The following is a 17,431-nucleotide window of genomic DNA, read 5'->3' as shown; positions in this document are numbered from 1 at the left end:
AAATGCTGCTGTAACCGAAAACTTTCTAATGGCAAAAAATCTCGCCTCCACAGGGCTGATAGTCACACAGACACAACTCAGGCACACACACACACTTGCGAATATACAATTATCTCTCTATATGTGTGTGTGTTTATGTATTCAATAACACTTCGTCGCCATTACCACTCGCTTACTGAATCGTGTGCCGCGCCCTCATCTGCCAAGCTGGTGGTGACAACGCCCCTTGATTTCCTGCGGCAGCGCGCATATGAGCTGTGTTTAACAAATTTAAAAAGCGGAAAATTGAAATAATTTCAAACGGAAACTGTATTTCTGATAAGATTTGTGCATTTGCGAGTCGTGTGAAGCGAATGTAGAAGTGAAGGCAACTCAAGTCGCTCAAATGCTTGTTGTATGTGTGTAATAATCATTAAGCAGCTAAGTCTCAGTTTCATTATCAAGTGCGCCACATTGCCGTATCCGTTTCCGCGTTGATGCGCTGACAGTGTTTCCTGCTTGCAGCACGAGCTAGCATAAGAAGAAGAAGAAGAATGAAAAATTAAAAAAATGATAAACAAGTGTAGCAAATATAGCAATGACTTCATAAAAGCTCACACTTGACAATAATATACTTTTTTTTATTTTTTCTACTTGCAGCCCCACCCAGTGCAACGGCAGCGCAGTAAACACGTAGCTCGGCAATAATAACAACAACTAAAACAATTACAAAAATTTTAAAATAAAGCTCAGCCAGATAGCGACGATGACAGCAATAATAATGAACATTAAAACAGCAACTAGAACCCACCATTAAAACCAGCAACAACAACAACAACGACACCAACGAAACAAGCGCGTAGCTGACAGCAAGATGCACGAGCACACAGCACACAACGACCGCAGTGGATAGAGCATAAAGCAACAAAAACAAATCACAAAATAACAACAAAAGCAAAAACAACAACCAAAATCGCAAACCAAACGGAAGTGCCTCACATAGCAGGAGTGGCAAGATAAAAAGACAAGGCAAAAAATCAGAGAAGCGTAAATGTAATCGTATACTCGATTATTCGATGCTGGGAGGACCAGCAGCAGTAGCGGCAGGTTTAGACTGTGGCGGGGGTGTCATAGATAACACCAAAACAAGCAGTTGTGTGCCAGTTGTGTTGGTGCGGTGTTACCAAGAAAGGGGTGGTGTTGAAAGCGGAAATCCAGCAAAAATGCGGAGGCAAAACTGAGTGATGGCATTTCGGTAGGAATCCGAAAAGCAATAACAACAAAAAACCAGTCAAGTAAACAAATTAAAGTGCTGACTAAAATGCACAGAAAGAGATAAATGCCGAGAGTGAGAGGTGAGAATGGCGATAAAAATTTAACAATAACAACAGCAAAATACAACAATAACAAAAAAAGAAATAACAAAAGCCAAAGCCAAAGCCAAACAGGAGATTACAAAACAAAAACGTCAAAGCCAAAAGCGCTCAAAGCAAAGATACGATGATAATTTACTTAAATTAACCCAATCCATCCATTAAAAGGTATTAAAAGAACGAACGAAACGAAAAAAATAGAGCATGCAAACAGTGTGCCAGAAGTGAGAGACCAACAATTGGGAGACAGCAAGAGTGCAAGTGTAAAGTGAAAGAAAGAAAGAAAGAAAGATGTCAAAGTGAAGCGATAAACAGACAACGGATATATAGACATATAGAGTAGTGAAGCAGCAACAACAAAAATAATAATAGAAAAAAAAGAATTCTTCGAAGAAGTGGACGGTAAAACTTAACGGCGCCAGGCACGAAGGCTGCTAGAAATTGTAGAGCTCGCTTAGTGAGCTGAGCTCCAGAAGGAAGCGTTTGCAGGCGGAAGCTGATGCTGACGCTGATTGACAGCGCGCGCCAGCAGCGGAAGCAGTTATATGATCCGCAAAATGAAGGGATTACGTTTTAGTCAAAAAGCAAACGAGCGACGAAAAAACAACATTGACACCAACAACAACAACAATAACAACACACACAACAACCAAACAGCAAGTGGACGTAGACGCGCGCGCACAAAAAACAAGTCGAAAATATGCAAAACAACAAATGTAATAATAACACCAGTACATAACGGTAATGCCGAACAGCTGACAACGCCATTAATATGTCGCTACAATAACAAGAGAGTGAGCTGTAACGGTAGCCAGCGCTACTGTAGTAGCATAGGCAGCAACAGCAGGAGCAGCAGCAGTTCGACCAGCCTCCCCACCTACAACCAGCAACATTGCCGCGCCCCGGGCCAGCTGACGTACAGCAAAATGCCAGCCACTGTGTCGTCGTCAGTGTGTAAGACAACAACAACAACTGCAGTGACTTTGGAGCCAAAAACTCGAAAGTATAGTGTAACGGTGTTGGCGGAGCCGCAGCAGCAGCAGCAGCTGGAAAGTGTTCAAAATCGTTGCCTTGCCCGCAATCAAGAGCATGAACGTCAACATACATCGTTCACAGCCACCAAACTCATACAACACCAACAACAACCAGCCACAACCACAACCAGCAGCAACGCAACGTTGTCTTTATTCACCAAATCTTTGGCAGCAACTTTGTCATTGCGCTCGCCATCTACACGCCGTCGCCGCCAGCTCTTCCACATCCAACCGCAGCAGCTGCGCTTTGGCATGGCGCTCATTGTGTTGGCCACCATTTTAATGTATTCATGCCCATGCGCGTCGGCGTTGCGTCTCACAAATGGCGGCAACACGAAAACTTTATCCGCTAATAAGGAGCAATTAAATATTGGCCTAATTGCACCGCACACAAATTTTGGCAAACGTGAATATTTACGCGCCATTAACACCGCCGTGCAGGGTTTGGCGAAGACACGCGGTGCCAAGCTGACATTCCTGAAGGACTATTCATTTGAGCCGCGCAATATACACTTTGATATGATGTCGCTGACGCCGAGTCCGACAGGTGAGTACACGCTATCAATTTTACTGTTTTTGTTTCTCTGCTTTGTTGTACGACATTTTATTTGCGTCGGTAATCTTTGTGGTTAATGTGCTGTTTAATAATGTAAATAATTTTTATTACCGAGTAGTAAAAATGTTGAGGCGAGGTGTGTGGCATTTCACCTTAACAGTTGTGATAATAATAATATTGCTAGATGGTTGACCTCGATTCTCCTACTTCTACTTTTGAGTGTCTGGATGTTGTAGGTTCGCTTTTATATTTTGATTTTCAGAAGTTAAGTATTCTTCTATAAGTTTAAATTTAAATAAGAAGCAGTTTGTTATCCAAATAACGTTTAAAATAATGACAAGAGTTTACCACTGGTTATCACTTTCTCCGATTTCTATATAAAGCAAGTCGGGTCTCGCAATTTGTTTATTTAATCTTATTAAAATAATACACAATTTGACCCATATATTCGGCATAAAGTCCACCAGAATAGCGAAAATCATTATATATAGTATATGGGATCTGGTATAATTCCTGGACCGGTTTCAACTATTTTTGCCACCAAGTTACATTACATCCAAGAATGTCCGTTCACTTAATATATCACATTGGGATAAATGTTACGAACCGAATTTCGTTGAAATTGATCGATTAGGATACATCTTTTTTGACCCATAAATGGGTGGAGCTATGCCCATTTAAAATTTGTTATACTAATGTGAGTGCAGCCCTTCTGTACTATCTTTACAATGAAATTTAAGTTTCCTGGTGTATTTACCTACTGAGTTAAAGCCTTTTTTGTAGTTTTCAACATAACCTTTGTATGGGAGGTAGTCACGGTTATAATCCGATTTCTTCCATTTTTGGACTGTATAAGGAAATGGTTAAAGCAAATGTTCCTAGTGACTTTGGTTGATATAGCTTCAGTAATTTACGAGATATGTACAAAAAACTTAGTAGATGGTGGGGCCACGCCCAGTTTTCAAAAAAAAAAATTCATTCAGATATGCCCTTTCCTAGTGGTCCGATTCCGCCCATCTTCGAACTCAACCTTCTTATGGTGCAAAGGGACACGTGTACCAACTTTAATCAAGATATCTTAATTTTCACTCAAGTTACAGCTTACATGGACGGACGGACAGTCGGACGGATTTCAAATCTACTCTTCGCCCTGGTCACTTTCTTATATATAACTATATTTCTAACTCTTTTAGTTTTAGGTGTTTTCTGACAATGATAGTATAAGATTTTATGGCTCAGTCAGTGTAATCCTATCCATGATCATTACGTCAAGGCTAAACCCAAGTCCGGTAATAACTTTAATACCATTTGTTTCGATTGTGCGACACGGGTACTTTTCGAAATACATATGTAGTAATGGTAAAATTTATACTTCTTTATATAGTCCCATTCTTTTTTAAACAAATGTCAAAAGAATAGTCGCCTGAACTCGAAAATTATCTGAATTAAAATATATAAATTTACTTTTTTCCGAGCTCAGTTTTATATATATCTGACCTTGACTTTTGAATTAAGACATCAGGAAGTACAAAAACTATTGCAATGCTGGTTTCCCATCCATTTTTCAGATCAGACAACCGATAGTTAGGGAACTCTCTATAGTTCTAAAAAGGTTGTAGATTTTTAACATTTTAAAGGCAGAAACACCTTGTAAGGGTCACATGGGCCGACATTTACACAAATATATTATGTAGATAGTGCTCAGTAATATATCTAACGACCTGCTAGCGAATATATTCATTATTGGCCAAATGTATATGAGCTAGGAAAGATAAGAAAGTTTCTTTTTATGTCTTACCTTTCACCTGTGTTTTGGACACATTTTTCCACAAACATTAGCCGATATTTGATTAATCAGCTCACTTGCTTTAAAATATCAATGACAATTTCACATAAGTCCCAGGAAACACACAAAGTTAAGTCCCAGTTACCAAAGTATCGACTAGTGTTTGATTATATCACTAGTCCCTTCTTTTATCTCTTTTAATTGAAACTGACCCAAACAACAAGAGAGAGAAGAATGTCGTACTCAAACCAAATGGGAAATTGTTCTCTAATCGAAAAACATGAAAATCAATATCCTATCGTATTCTGCCGTTATAAAGTGTTTTTCAATAGGGGCGCTATAAAAGTAGACCGATAGGGAAAGCAAACGACGTCATATTTTTCCCGCTCTTTTGACATCTCTGCAGTAAGGTTTTTCATTTCTTCATTGAAAGATATACGATCCAACAACGAGTCGAAATTATTAAAATTTACTACCAAAATTCGAAGTCAGTGGGCCTCAACTTTTAAACAATTATGATCGTCATAATCGGCCTGTCAGATTAACAACTAAGCGTCTAATGGAAAAAATTTGAATCCACAGACACAGTACAAAATGTTCCCGAGTGCCGCGAATATTGCTGCCTCTAGTGCATCAATCAAGACCACCATCAAATTGAAGCAAGAACTGAAGCCGCTTGACCAACAGAATTGTAGTATGTTCGTGAATTGGGCTGAGCAACCGGATTTTCATCGAAAAATCCTCTTCAGCAATGAGGCTTATTTCTGGCATTCATTGCATCCCGAAAAAATGACGGTTTGGTGCGGTTTATAAGCCGGCGGCGTCATTGGGCCCTACTTCTTCCGTGATTATCAAAACTGGCACGTCACTGTGAATGGGAATCACTACCGCTCATTGATATCCCAATATTTTGTGCCCGAATAGGATGATATGGACTTAGACAATATGTGGTTCCAACAGGACGGTGCCACAAGCCACACAGCGAATGTCACAATCGATTTATTGAAAACCAAGTTTGGTAAACGTATTATCTCACGAAATGGCCCAGTCAATTAGCCGCCATGGTCATGCGATTTGACGACGTTAGATTATTTCCTATGGGGCTACATCAAGTCTATGATCTATGCCAAGGAGCCAGCGACGATTTATGAACTTCCTACGAATATCGTGCGTGAAATTGCAGCAGTATCGGCCGATTTATGCTTGAAAACCGTTGGAAATTGGGTTCAGCGGCTGGACTTCGTCAAGTGTGCCCGTGCTGGTCATGCAAAAGAAATCGACTTCCATACATAATGGCATCGAATGTACTTTCACATGAATAAGGAATTGCATTGATATCCCAAACCTTTTTGTTTTTCTACTTTTGTAGCGCTCTTATCGAAAAACCCTTTACCTATAGCTCTACCGTTATTTTGGATTTTAAAATTGATTGAGAATCCCAGTTATCATCTAAGCAAAAATTTAAATTTTCTATAATATTTAAATACACGTATGTTGTTGGTATGGTCCATACAGTTTTGATTTTAACCATAACTACCTTTTAAATAATTCTACCAAGTTCAAATTAGTATCGGCATTATCATATTTTTAATCCCTGAAAAAATTTACACTCTATGAAAGTGCTTTTGACTTTGTAAGCTATTTATTAAGTTATTGAAAAACTGATATTATGAAACATATTTTTTATATTATATAAAATATATGTAAATTCACACATATTACATTTAATCCCTAAAAACTCACAGATTAAATCTCGATTTTTCCATTTAAATATTAATACGATATACGGATTTTCGCGAATATTTTTTTGAAAACGCAAAAAAACCGCTGACTCTCAATGTTTACATACATATATCGGCAACGCAACAATTATGAAAACGTAAAAAAAAGCAAATACCCAGCGGCGCGACAGCATGGCAAACACAGTTGCAACCCTGGTTGTGTTGATATAAAATCTACCAAAACTACGCGGCAGAAAAAAGCTGCTGCACACATCCCGGGGAGAGGCGTTGAAAAAATGCACGCGCTGAAATCAAATTTTCATGAAATTCACAATTCCCGACAAAAATTAAGCTCGCATATGCGTAGCTTTAGCATTTAAGCATGAGCATATTACAAATTGCCGCCACATGGTACTAAATTCTCACATATTTCACTGTCATATTAAATTTCAAACTAAAAATCTCAGCCGCCATCCTTGATAGTACTAGTGGCACTATATTATGTAAGAAGCAAAGTTTTTTTGGCAACATGCAATGTGAAATAATCCCATTCTCTTTTCATATGTATTTAGTAAGTCTCTCTGCCAAATCAAAGGCAATATCCCAACATTATTTGTCTACTTCCAGCTAAGGATAAAATACGAAATTCCATTTATCAAATCGCATATCTCACAACCAATATATACGAGCCGAGCAAAGCACACAAAAAAAAAACAACATGAAAAAGTGAAAGTGAAAGTAAAAACAAAAACAAAATGCAGGTAGTTTATATTTTAAATTGGCAACGTAAAATCTATCAACTTTTTTGTGCTCGCTTTCTCGTTTTGCCATTCGTTTTATTCATTTTTCTTTGCAAACAAATATCCTTTAGTAAACTTTGAAGTCGTGCCTTAGCAGGTGATGTAGAAATTAGAGTAAGGATAAATGGATTGCCTTTGAACTCTGTAGTCTTGTATAAGCAGCAACGTTGTTGGGTCAAGTGAAATGTTGCGCTAAGATGATTTCACTTTTGTTTCAACTTTTACAGTTTGTTCGCAAATAATTGGGTACACTTCTGGAGTTTTTGAGTTTATATTTTTATTTGATATTTTTTAATCCTTACTTTTTATTTATTAGTAAGTTAAAGAAAAATAAACAATTTAGTTTGCAATTTTGAGACAGTGCAAGATTTACTCATTACTCATTCCATTTTTCGAACCAAATTCATGTAATTTTTACTCAATTCATAGTTACTCTTATAGTTGAGTATGGTTAAATCGATCTGTTTGTCGACTCTCAACATTTTTGTATCGACATTTCATATATAAGATTTTCCTATGAACAAAGTTTATCTTCAATATTCAATTGTTGCCTACATTTAGGAGCCAAGTTACAATTTCGTTATTTTAACTTTATAAACCATCTAGAAATGACGAAAATAGGTTCTAACCAACCAAATCAAAGCCGATAATTTTGGTTTATCTATCCAGATGAACCATTAAACCAGTTCCGTTAGTGTTTAGTATGCCGATACGTCTCTCTCTTTTATAAAATACTAGTGGAAAAGCAGCGAAGAAGGCTGGTAAGGCCCAGAAGAATATTACCAAAAATGACAAGAAGAAAAAGCGCAAGAGAAAGGAAAGTTATGCAATTTACATTTATAAAGTACTAGCCGACCGCTCGGGCTTCGCACGGGTTTAAATAAACATTTCAAATTTTGTAAATTTTTACACACGCTCCTATACATTGAAAAAAGTAAAATGAAGAGAATTCGAGCATGAAATTATATTTTACAAAAAAATATCTACTATATAGAAAATAACTATTATTTATTTGTAATATTATCTTTTAAGTTGTTCGTTCAAATTAAGTGTCGTCAAAGACAATTTTATTCAGAATTAAATACTCTTAACCAACAACACATTTATTTGGATAAAGATTACTATTATTATGTTAATACAACTCTAACAAATAATTTCGACCAAATTAGTTATCACAAAAACGGTACTCACGGACTTTATTTTAGATCATTAAAAGAGAAATAATTCTTTCATACATAACTTTTGTGTATCTTGAACCGCTTTCGCAACGCAAGGAACGGAAGGCCTCAAAGATAAATAATTTCCAGCGTTTTTTACACATTTACCACTGTTTCTTCGCTCTTATCGCAGCGCTATATAGCCTATAGCTAAATGGACTATCCAATACAAAAAGAATTATTCAATTCGAACCAGTAGCGTTCAAACAAATAAACAAACAGCAAACTTCAGCTTTATAATATTAGTATAGGTTTCTCTATGAAATAATCAAGTTGCTCTTGAATATTAAATCGTTGCATACCTTCTGGAGCCAAGTTAAATTGTCAATCTTCTAAGTCATCTGGAGATGATACGATACGTTTTAGGGTAATACCTGATCCGTAGATGTAGATGTAATGGTTTGTTCGGTCTCGGTAAATCAAGATTTTTGCTCCCTCTCGTCCGTTGCGCTCTTTAAAAAAATATTTCCTGTGAAAAAATAAAGTTGTTCTCTAATATGAAAACATTGCCTACCTTTAGGAGCCAAGTTATAGAGGTAGTGACAAACCAAAGCCAATACTTTGGGTTTATTTATCTGAATAGCTAATCTAAAGCAAGATCCGTAAATTTTAAGTAGATCCAGTTGTTGTGTTAATGGGTTTAACTTCCCTTTCAGGCCATTGCCCTCGCAGATTTGTGTTAACTTTTTTTAGCTACTCGAGAATTTTGTGTTTTTAAAACGAAGTTTTTAAATTGCTTGTTTTTTTATATCTACTCTTTGTTACTAATACCTCGTCCCGCTACAATCTACTTCGATGCTCAGGCGCTGAAATCATCAGTCGCTGGAATTTAATCAAACACACACCAAACTCCGCTTAGAAATGATAACTATTGCATGCCGTCGCCATTAGCTCTTATTCTGCTTGAGCGATCAAAGCCGCTATTTGCGAGCTGTGCAGCAGTCCTAACGGTATACCAACCACACCAATTCCACCATAAATTGACCAAGCATGCCGGTAGAAGAACGAAAAATAATTAAGAAAATGAACAAAAGCAATTTGGAGCTTGGAGCGCGTGCATTGCCGAGGAATGCCAAACGTTTTTCAAGACATAAAAACGAACGAAAATCGCAATAGATCAACTTACCTGCGTGTTTTTTCAACTTCAACTTCATTTCCTCTTAAATATTTACTAAATGCTTTTTGCTCACAACGGCCGTCTGTCGTGAAGCCGCTGTTGTCTGTTGCCTGTGTGCTGGCGCGCTGAGCCGCGCTTATCGCGAAAATTTATCGCACGCCAAGCGAGCAGGTCAACTGGTCTTGTGTGCGTTGCAATTCACCGCGACTCGAGTGGTATGACGAAGACGCGAGAGCGAGCACCCACCCAGTCCCACGACCATGCAGCCGTCAAACCGCCAACTAACCAACACGCCGTGATATTGTGTAGACAATAGCGACCGTTGTAGACACGGATTTGTAATTTACTGACTCTAAAAAATTTGTCCAATATTACCGGCATTGCAGCGGCTTTCCAGCTTCCGTTGCTTCCGCAGCATCTTTCAGTTATGTATTTATGGTTGTGTTTGTATTGGTATGGCCCAGTAGCTACGTGTGCTGACACCGCCTGTTTGTGTTTAGTTTGTTGTTTTCGCGGTTCAGCGAATCTGCGCCGGCTGTCACTTCCGTTTGCCGTCCACTACGTGACGCAGCTGGCGCTTGCAATTTCTTTCGCATTAATTTGCGTGTCCTTCCGCCCACACACACGGCGTTTGCGGGGCAGTTGTGTCCATGCTGTCAGTGCTTTAGTTGGTTTTCAATTCCCAAAGCCTAATAAATTATATAAATTAATTTCTGTTTACTTGCGTAATTTTTATGTTTATCTTCTTAACAGCAGGATAACAATTTTCTCGTTACTCAACTAGTTAATGCCAGTGAAACGTTTGTTCTACATTTCCCCAACGTCTATGAAATGTTGGATATATTTTACTCGTACGCTGAGCACAAATTTAAAACTTGTTCTCTATGTCTGGTGTTAGTTCTATGCTCATTCAATCCAATTAATGTCTTTTAAGACGAGGACCACGGTGTTCATTGTATCGGTATCTATGGGACCAACCCATTCGCAGTTCGAGAAAAATTCCGTGAAAGTAGTATAGATCTGTTAACATTACCAAACAATTTAAATTTTTTTTTAGAATTTCCAAGATTAATCTTATCAGGTTTTGTAGATTTTTAAATTTCCACAAAAAATTCTGAAGAAATCGAGCAAATAACTAAGGAATAACTTCAACTTTATTTACTTTTTTAGATCTTTATTTACTTGACCATGAAACCATTAGGCAATTTTCGTGAATTTACTTTAAAAGAAAGTAAACGATCGAATATTTCGAAGTTTTTTGGACATAATTAGGCGCATTTTCAGCTATATTTTAATTTTTTTTTTTGCAAAATTATTGTAAAATAACGGAGTTATGGGCTGTCTTCGGAGGTGCCAAAAAAGTTCCTCAACTGCTTACATCATTCCGGACGAATGAGTGACTGAAACAAACAAAATCAAATTGGTTATTAAAGTTGCAGCTATTTGCTATACAATGACCTACGATTTTTTAAAAATATCAAAAATGGCGTAGTTCTGAAAAAAAGTATATTTTTTTAGGTTTTTTTTAATGCCAAATTGACCAACCAATCAAAGTAGGTAATTGTATAGTAAATATACTCAGGATTACTCAGTCTCGTTGAGTTATGATGTCAGCAATTTTGAGAAATGTCGTTTCGAGAAAAACTCATTTAAAGCTTCAACTATATAGGTTTATACCAGTGAGTGTTCGCTCTTTAGAACGCTGTCATTGAAAAACTATTTAAGATGCGACCTTGCCGATTTCATAAGATATTTTTGAAACCATATTTTTAAGCCAGATAAAAAAATTGATTTTTTGAAAGTATCATACTGGTCGCCAAGGACTCAGATATTCCTTTTTTTTACATTCCCTGTCGAGAAGAAACCATTATTGAAAAGGAACTAGAGATATTCGATATTTTTTCCATGGGTATCAATTGATGACCCAAAATTTGTAAGCTATTTCGGGAAGCTTTTAGGTTAACTCTCATGACAGAAATACTCTCGAAAGTGAGTCATTGTCAGCCGATTGGCGATATCTATTAGAAAACACGTTATTTTTATTTGGGGAAAGTAGGGATCGAACTGAGGTACACTGCGCAATATGCAGATAGGGATCGGCTGAAGTCTTAGGCCTTCTTTATTTTAATAAAAATGACTTCCGAGAAGATCTTCTTTTGTTTAAATTTTAATTTTTAAGGTATATTTTTCATTCGAAAAATTAGTTTATTCAGAAATTCGGATTGTCTATTATTATTATTTTTTTTAATATAGGAACCATTCTTATGAAGTTCTGAAAAATCTTCAGAACCCACAAATCTCGTTTTCTACCACGGCAATACGTGAATAACAATCAGATTTCTTTGATTAACAGATAATTGAACAGTTTCCCATAGAAGAGCTCACTATTCGGTATAAAATTTGACACAGCATCGGTACAAGACCTCTCTCTAGCAAGCATGTCTTGTGCTGAGAACATTTGATAGTCTTTTACTTACAAATAGAGACTAAGTATATAAAATATAGTAAGGTCCCGAGAAAGCATTATTATGCAACTTGAAGGGATGTGAGATGGCTTTCAGGAATTTAAAAATTGCTATCGTTAAAGTTGTTCTGGTATTAAAGATAATATTGTCACAGTGTTAGAAAATTAAATCGAGGATATTTGCGAGTAATATTTTGAGGAAATCTCTTTAATTTACATTCATTTTACTTTCGAATGAAAAATTACTATTTCTTTGAAATATCACTTTTAAAATTGCTGAAAAATGCAGTAAAGTAACTGTACCTATTAAAATGTGAAAAAAAGAATGTATGATCTATTCGAAAAAAGTTTAAATTACTTTATGTTACTACAACCAACTAAGCAGCAATAGCTGAAAAATGAAAATAATAAATTCAACAAGCTCAAATAAGTCTTCACAGCAATAGAAGCTGCGTGTCTCTTCATTTCTCCTCCTCCAGCAATTTGTACGGTATTGTGGCTACTTCATTTATTAAGCGTTGATATAGCGTGGCGAGTAAGATTTATTTTTTGTATTTGCCAGCGCTATTGAAGCTTGGCACAGACTACAAATATATTGTTGAAAATTTATCAAGTTGACCGACCGCTTACTGATGGCCACAGCAAAGTTGCGCCTTCATACTAAGGCATTCAAGTAACGGTACACTTTGTATCTATGTATGTGTGTGTGTGTGTGTGTGTGTGTGCAGTTACATTTATTGTTAATGTTATTATGGCACTTAAGCTCATTCACTCTCACTCTCAGTCCTGGTGACTAACTCCCACAAGTCCTATCATAACTCATTTGAGTCACAATTGAGCAGCGCTGTCAGCTCGACTATTTCATACCGTTATTTAAAGTGTGACGTCCCAACGGCTGCGTAGACAACCCAACACGAAGAGCACACGCTGCTGCATTGTTTGGGGGTGGTGGCGTCCAACAAAAGCACCATCACAACCTTTGATGTTCAACGCCTCGGCTTCTGTTGCCTCGTGGCTATTTACTTTAGACCATTTTGTTGGCTTGCTACTGTCACTGAAGTGCTCACGAGGTCGCCAGACACCTTCAACACCGAAAGTGTCCACGGCAACACCGACAACAACAACAACAACAACAACAACAACCAAAAAAACAGCATGAATTAAAACGACAATTGTATGACGCTTGTGTCACCCAACAACAACAACAACAAGAATTTGCTGTTGCTTTCATTTTGCTTATCTCCTTTTCACTCTGTGCTTTCGCTGGCAGCTGCCAAATTGCTCTAAGCAGCCGCATAAGACGACTTTTCGAGATTTCAATTTCCACTGTCCTTTTTCGTCAATACAAACCGGCTGTCGGTGTTGCTAATGCCTGGCAGTTGTTGACGCGCGTGGAACGTGTGTGAGCGATTAGATTTGTTTGTAAGTATATATAAACCAATCTTAGATATTTTTAGTCGCTCCATAAACATTTTGTCAGCTTCTTCAGAAGTATTATTTACTCTATTTACTATATAGTCGTACATATTTTCTTTTATATACATCCTTGAACACAAAATCACTTTACTTCTGCTGCTTATGACCTTCGAGCGTTTGTTTGCCAGCGTTATCTTGTGTCACCGCTCGTCAAGTGCAGAGACTTTGCACGATTGTTTGTCTTTCTAAAATTGAAGTACCTTTTACAATTTATCTCACCTTGACCTTCGTTGTGTCGCGCTTCTGTTTACAAAGTTATTAAAATATGCAAACTTATGGGCGATATTTTAGGTTTGAGGTCTTGTAAGTGAAGTTTGTAGAAAACATCATGATTCACTCAGAGTATATTTGACAAAATGAAGCGGGTGAATGACGGAAATTCATTATCTATTTATAGTTAGAGGTGGGCAAAACCAATATAATTTCTCTAAAAACTCCTATAACTGATACGAAATAATATTCATTGAAATAAAACAGTGATACCTTGCTATTGATTTTTGATATTAATGTATGTGAAGTGAAATATTGACTGAAACTTCAGGAGAAGTTAAGCTTTAGTTCTTCTATTAATTTCATTTAATACTCCTATTCAATCACTACAGATAATTATACAACATCTCCTTATGTTCTGAGACATCTTCTGCATTGCTTTTTGGAAGTCTTTGCACATAATTTGGCTATTATTCTTTAAATTTTGATTAGCCTTTAAGGGGGTATTCTGGTCTAGATGCATGACACATGAAAAACATTTTATTATTCATTTTTTATATGTTTTTTATTGACATTTTAATAATATAAAAAAATGCAAGAAAAAAACCAAAATTCGTCGAGATACGGACCGGTAGAGTGGGGGCTTCAAAAAAAACGGTGCGTTCTGGTCGACGTGATTTCAACCCTTGTAGAGATCTAAAACAAGACGATTCTTCATTAGTAAGGATGTCGTTATCGGGTTGACCATTGTTAAAAAAATAACAAAATGGCGTCGACTGGAAAAAAAACTTTTTTGACCCGTATTTCTACCTTTTCGAATTTTTTAAAAATACTTCAAATCAGACACGATAGAGCATTGTATAAAGAAGATATACGCCAAATTTCAAAGGAATCGGTTCAGTAGAACTTGAGATATCATGTCAACCACCTCAAAAAAAGTAGTTTCGAGAAAAACGTGTTTAAAGTTTAGGAGACCGCTTGGCCGGCTCGGACGCCACGTCACAAAATCGGCTGTATCTCCGAAAATAAGTCGAATTTTGAAACATCCTACCAAGGATTTATTCAAAATCCTAGACCAGAATACCCCCTTAACCCCTTTTCTATTCCTCTCTCTCCCATAAATAATTCGTGTAAAATTTTCTTAAAAAAAAGCTCTACTTGAATAAACACAAAACCTTACTGATACTCGGGCTATCATTCACTACCTAAGAATGTGTGTGATTAGAAAAAAATGAAAAAAAAATTCATTCTACAAACAATTCCAATATAGCATAAAATTACATTTTTGATATCTAAATCTGATGCAAGCAAGAGCACCATTGAGCGTAAAGTCATCAGTTACTGAACTAGTTACCAAATCCAATCGGATAAGTTCAAAAGACTGTCCAAAAACAATTTTACTTTCTCCTTAGCGTATTTGCTTTGGGATTCTAGATTAAATCTTCCTCCATATAATAATCGTTTAAAACTTATAAAACTACCTACAATCACTAGCCGTAGGGGAATGTTTGGTGTGATATTCCTGGTAAAACTTCTGAATGGATCAGTTTCTAGTATATTCGTCTTGTCTGATATTAATTTTAATGTCCCTGCTCACTTATCTAGAAAGTTTAGACCCATACCGACCGCCAGGACTTTAATTCTCACTCCAGCACATTTGATCTATCAGACTCACTCTTTAGAAATGTTTTTTAAATGTTATTAAAAAATTTCTTTTACGTAATTCTAAATCTTATCTGGTGAAAGTTGTGTTTCTGTATCTGAGCAATTTAAGTTCTCGACGCTTAAAAACTCCTGCCGTGATTCGCAAATTCTGCTTGTTTGAGGAGGATGATCGTTGTCTTTATTACTATTATTATTAAAAATATATATAATACTAGCACTCCACAACCGGCTTCGCACGGGCTTAAACAAACATTTCAAAAGTTATAAGTTTTTACACACTCTCCCATACATATGTATGTACTTTCCCGTTTCTTGCGTGGGCTCATTTTAAAAAAGTAAAATGAGGATAATTCGAACATGAAATTATATTTTATTTGCAATGAGCTAAAACTTGATTACGACCTCTAGTCTTTGGCGTCCGTTGTCTTTCTTTCTGATTATGAAGACGTTGGGAACGTTCAGAGCTCGACGCCCTAGTGCGAGCTTGTTTATTTCTAATATTTTATTCTTCAAGCCGCTGCACACGCTCTGTACTCAACTCTCAATCGCGTACTTGGGAGATTTTGAAATTTTATTCAGCAAGCAGCTGTGAGTGCTTGTTATTCGACTCTCTGGCACGTGATAGCGATGCGAAGAGAATGACTTGAAACAAGATTTTCAATTTCAGATTAAGATTAACCATCACGGAGTCTTTTTGATACAATTACCTGGGAACTATTTCCAGAAAGTTGAGATTCTAGCAATAAATATAGCCTATATTACTCAGAGTTGATATAGCTTTCCAATGGTGAAAGAATTTTTGAAATCGGCACAGCAGTTTTCGAGTTTATTAAATGCAAACATACATACAAATCTTTCCTCTTTATAATAGTAGTATAGATATATCAGTTGTCTAATATATAGTAAGGTTTTAAGAACTGATTACAGGTTTCCAGAAATTATTTTGAATCTTTATATTTTGCATTATGCTCTATACCCTCGCCACCAACGAAGGTTAGATCCAACTTAGCATAATGATATATAGTTATACGAATAAAGAAACAGACATTTTTCTATGAAAGATAGGTAAGAACTGGAGAATTTCGCGAAATCAGGCGATTCAAAAAAGGTTGATTGAAAAATATTGTCTATTGCGTTTTAAAAATAAATATTCTGTAGAACTGAATTATGTACCGTATGATCTATATGACAAATCAAAAACTAGCTTTTATAATAATAAAGTCGCGGACACAGAATTTATAGCTCTCAAAGTATTTAAAACAGCATTAAGTTTAAAAAATTCTTTTAAATTGTGTTTCCTATTATTCAATTCAATCAACATGTGAATCAATGGCAAACTCGGCACAGTTCGGGAAATAAAAAAAGCTACTTTTTGGCAAACAGATTTTAAGTTTTTTTTTATAAAATGCAGAAATTAGAAAATATTTATAATATATATTTTATGTAGTCTTATAAAATATACAGTTCGAATATTGAAATATTTTGTGTTATGGGATGAGCTCGATTTGGTCTTTCTGCTGAGAATTTTTCGATAAAAGCAATAGACCAAATTTTGGTAAAAGTTTATTCGAATAAGGCTGGTCGGATTTTTCATGTCACTTTTGCTTTTTGACTTTAACGCTCGGTGAATCTGATCATATAGACTTTTAGATGTTTTTTAAAACTCTTAGCATTGAGGTCGATGTGGTTTCTTAATGTTAACTTCACAGTGTTTTGAGAACAGATTTGCACAATATTAGATTGTTATTCAAAAAGTGGGCGGTCTACCACAAATATTTTTGAAGTGGGTTTTGGTTTCTTAAAGATGTGGTGTGAGGAGATGTGGTTTCTTAAAGCTAACTCACAATGCTTTCTGAACTAATTTTTACAATATAAGCTTACTGTTTAAAAAGAGCGCGGACTACCACAAACAGTTTTGAAGTGTGTGTTGTCAAGGTCATGTATGATTATGATATTATAGATGACAGCCTCACGCCTTCAATCTGCTTATGCTATATAATCATAAAGTATGTTTTTACCAGCATGAGTGATAA

The 17,431-nt window shown here is 36.3% G+C and overlaps 1 protein-coding gene across 1 annotated transcript in view; it reads left to right on the top strand.

Annotated features, from left to right (window-relative positions):
• Positions 1–17,431, top strand: part of LOC105217288 (glutamate receptor ionotropic, NMDA 2B) — a 162,403-nt gene that overhangs the window by 34,302 nt on the left and 110,670 nt on the right. Inside the window, exon 2 of the mRNA XM_054232315.1 lies at positions 640–2,933. Within this exon, the coding sequence (XP_054088290.1) occupies positions 1,898–2,933 (1,036 nt within the window). The 5' untranslated portion in view covers positions 640–1,897. The remainder of the gene's footprint in view (positions 1–639; positions 2,934–17,431) is intronic.

Source organism: Zeugodacus cucurbitae, chromosome 5 (assembly GCF_028554725.1).
Source record: "Zeugodacus cucurbitae isolate PBARC_wt_2022May chromosome 5, idZeuCucr1.2, whole genome shotgun sequence".
NCBI lineage: Eukaryota > Metazoa > Arthropoda > Insecta > Diptera > Tephritidae > Zeugodacus > Zeugodacus cucurbitae.
The sequence above is the reverse complement of the archived record's forward strand: the minus strand, read 5'-3'. Positions and strand labels throughout refer to the sequence as shown.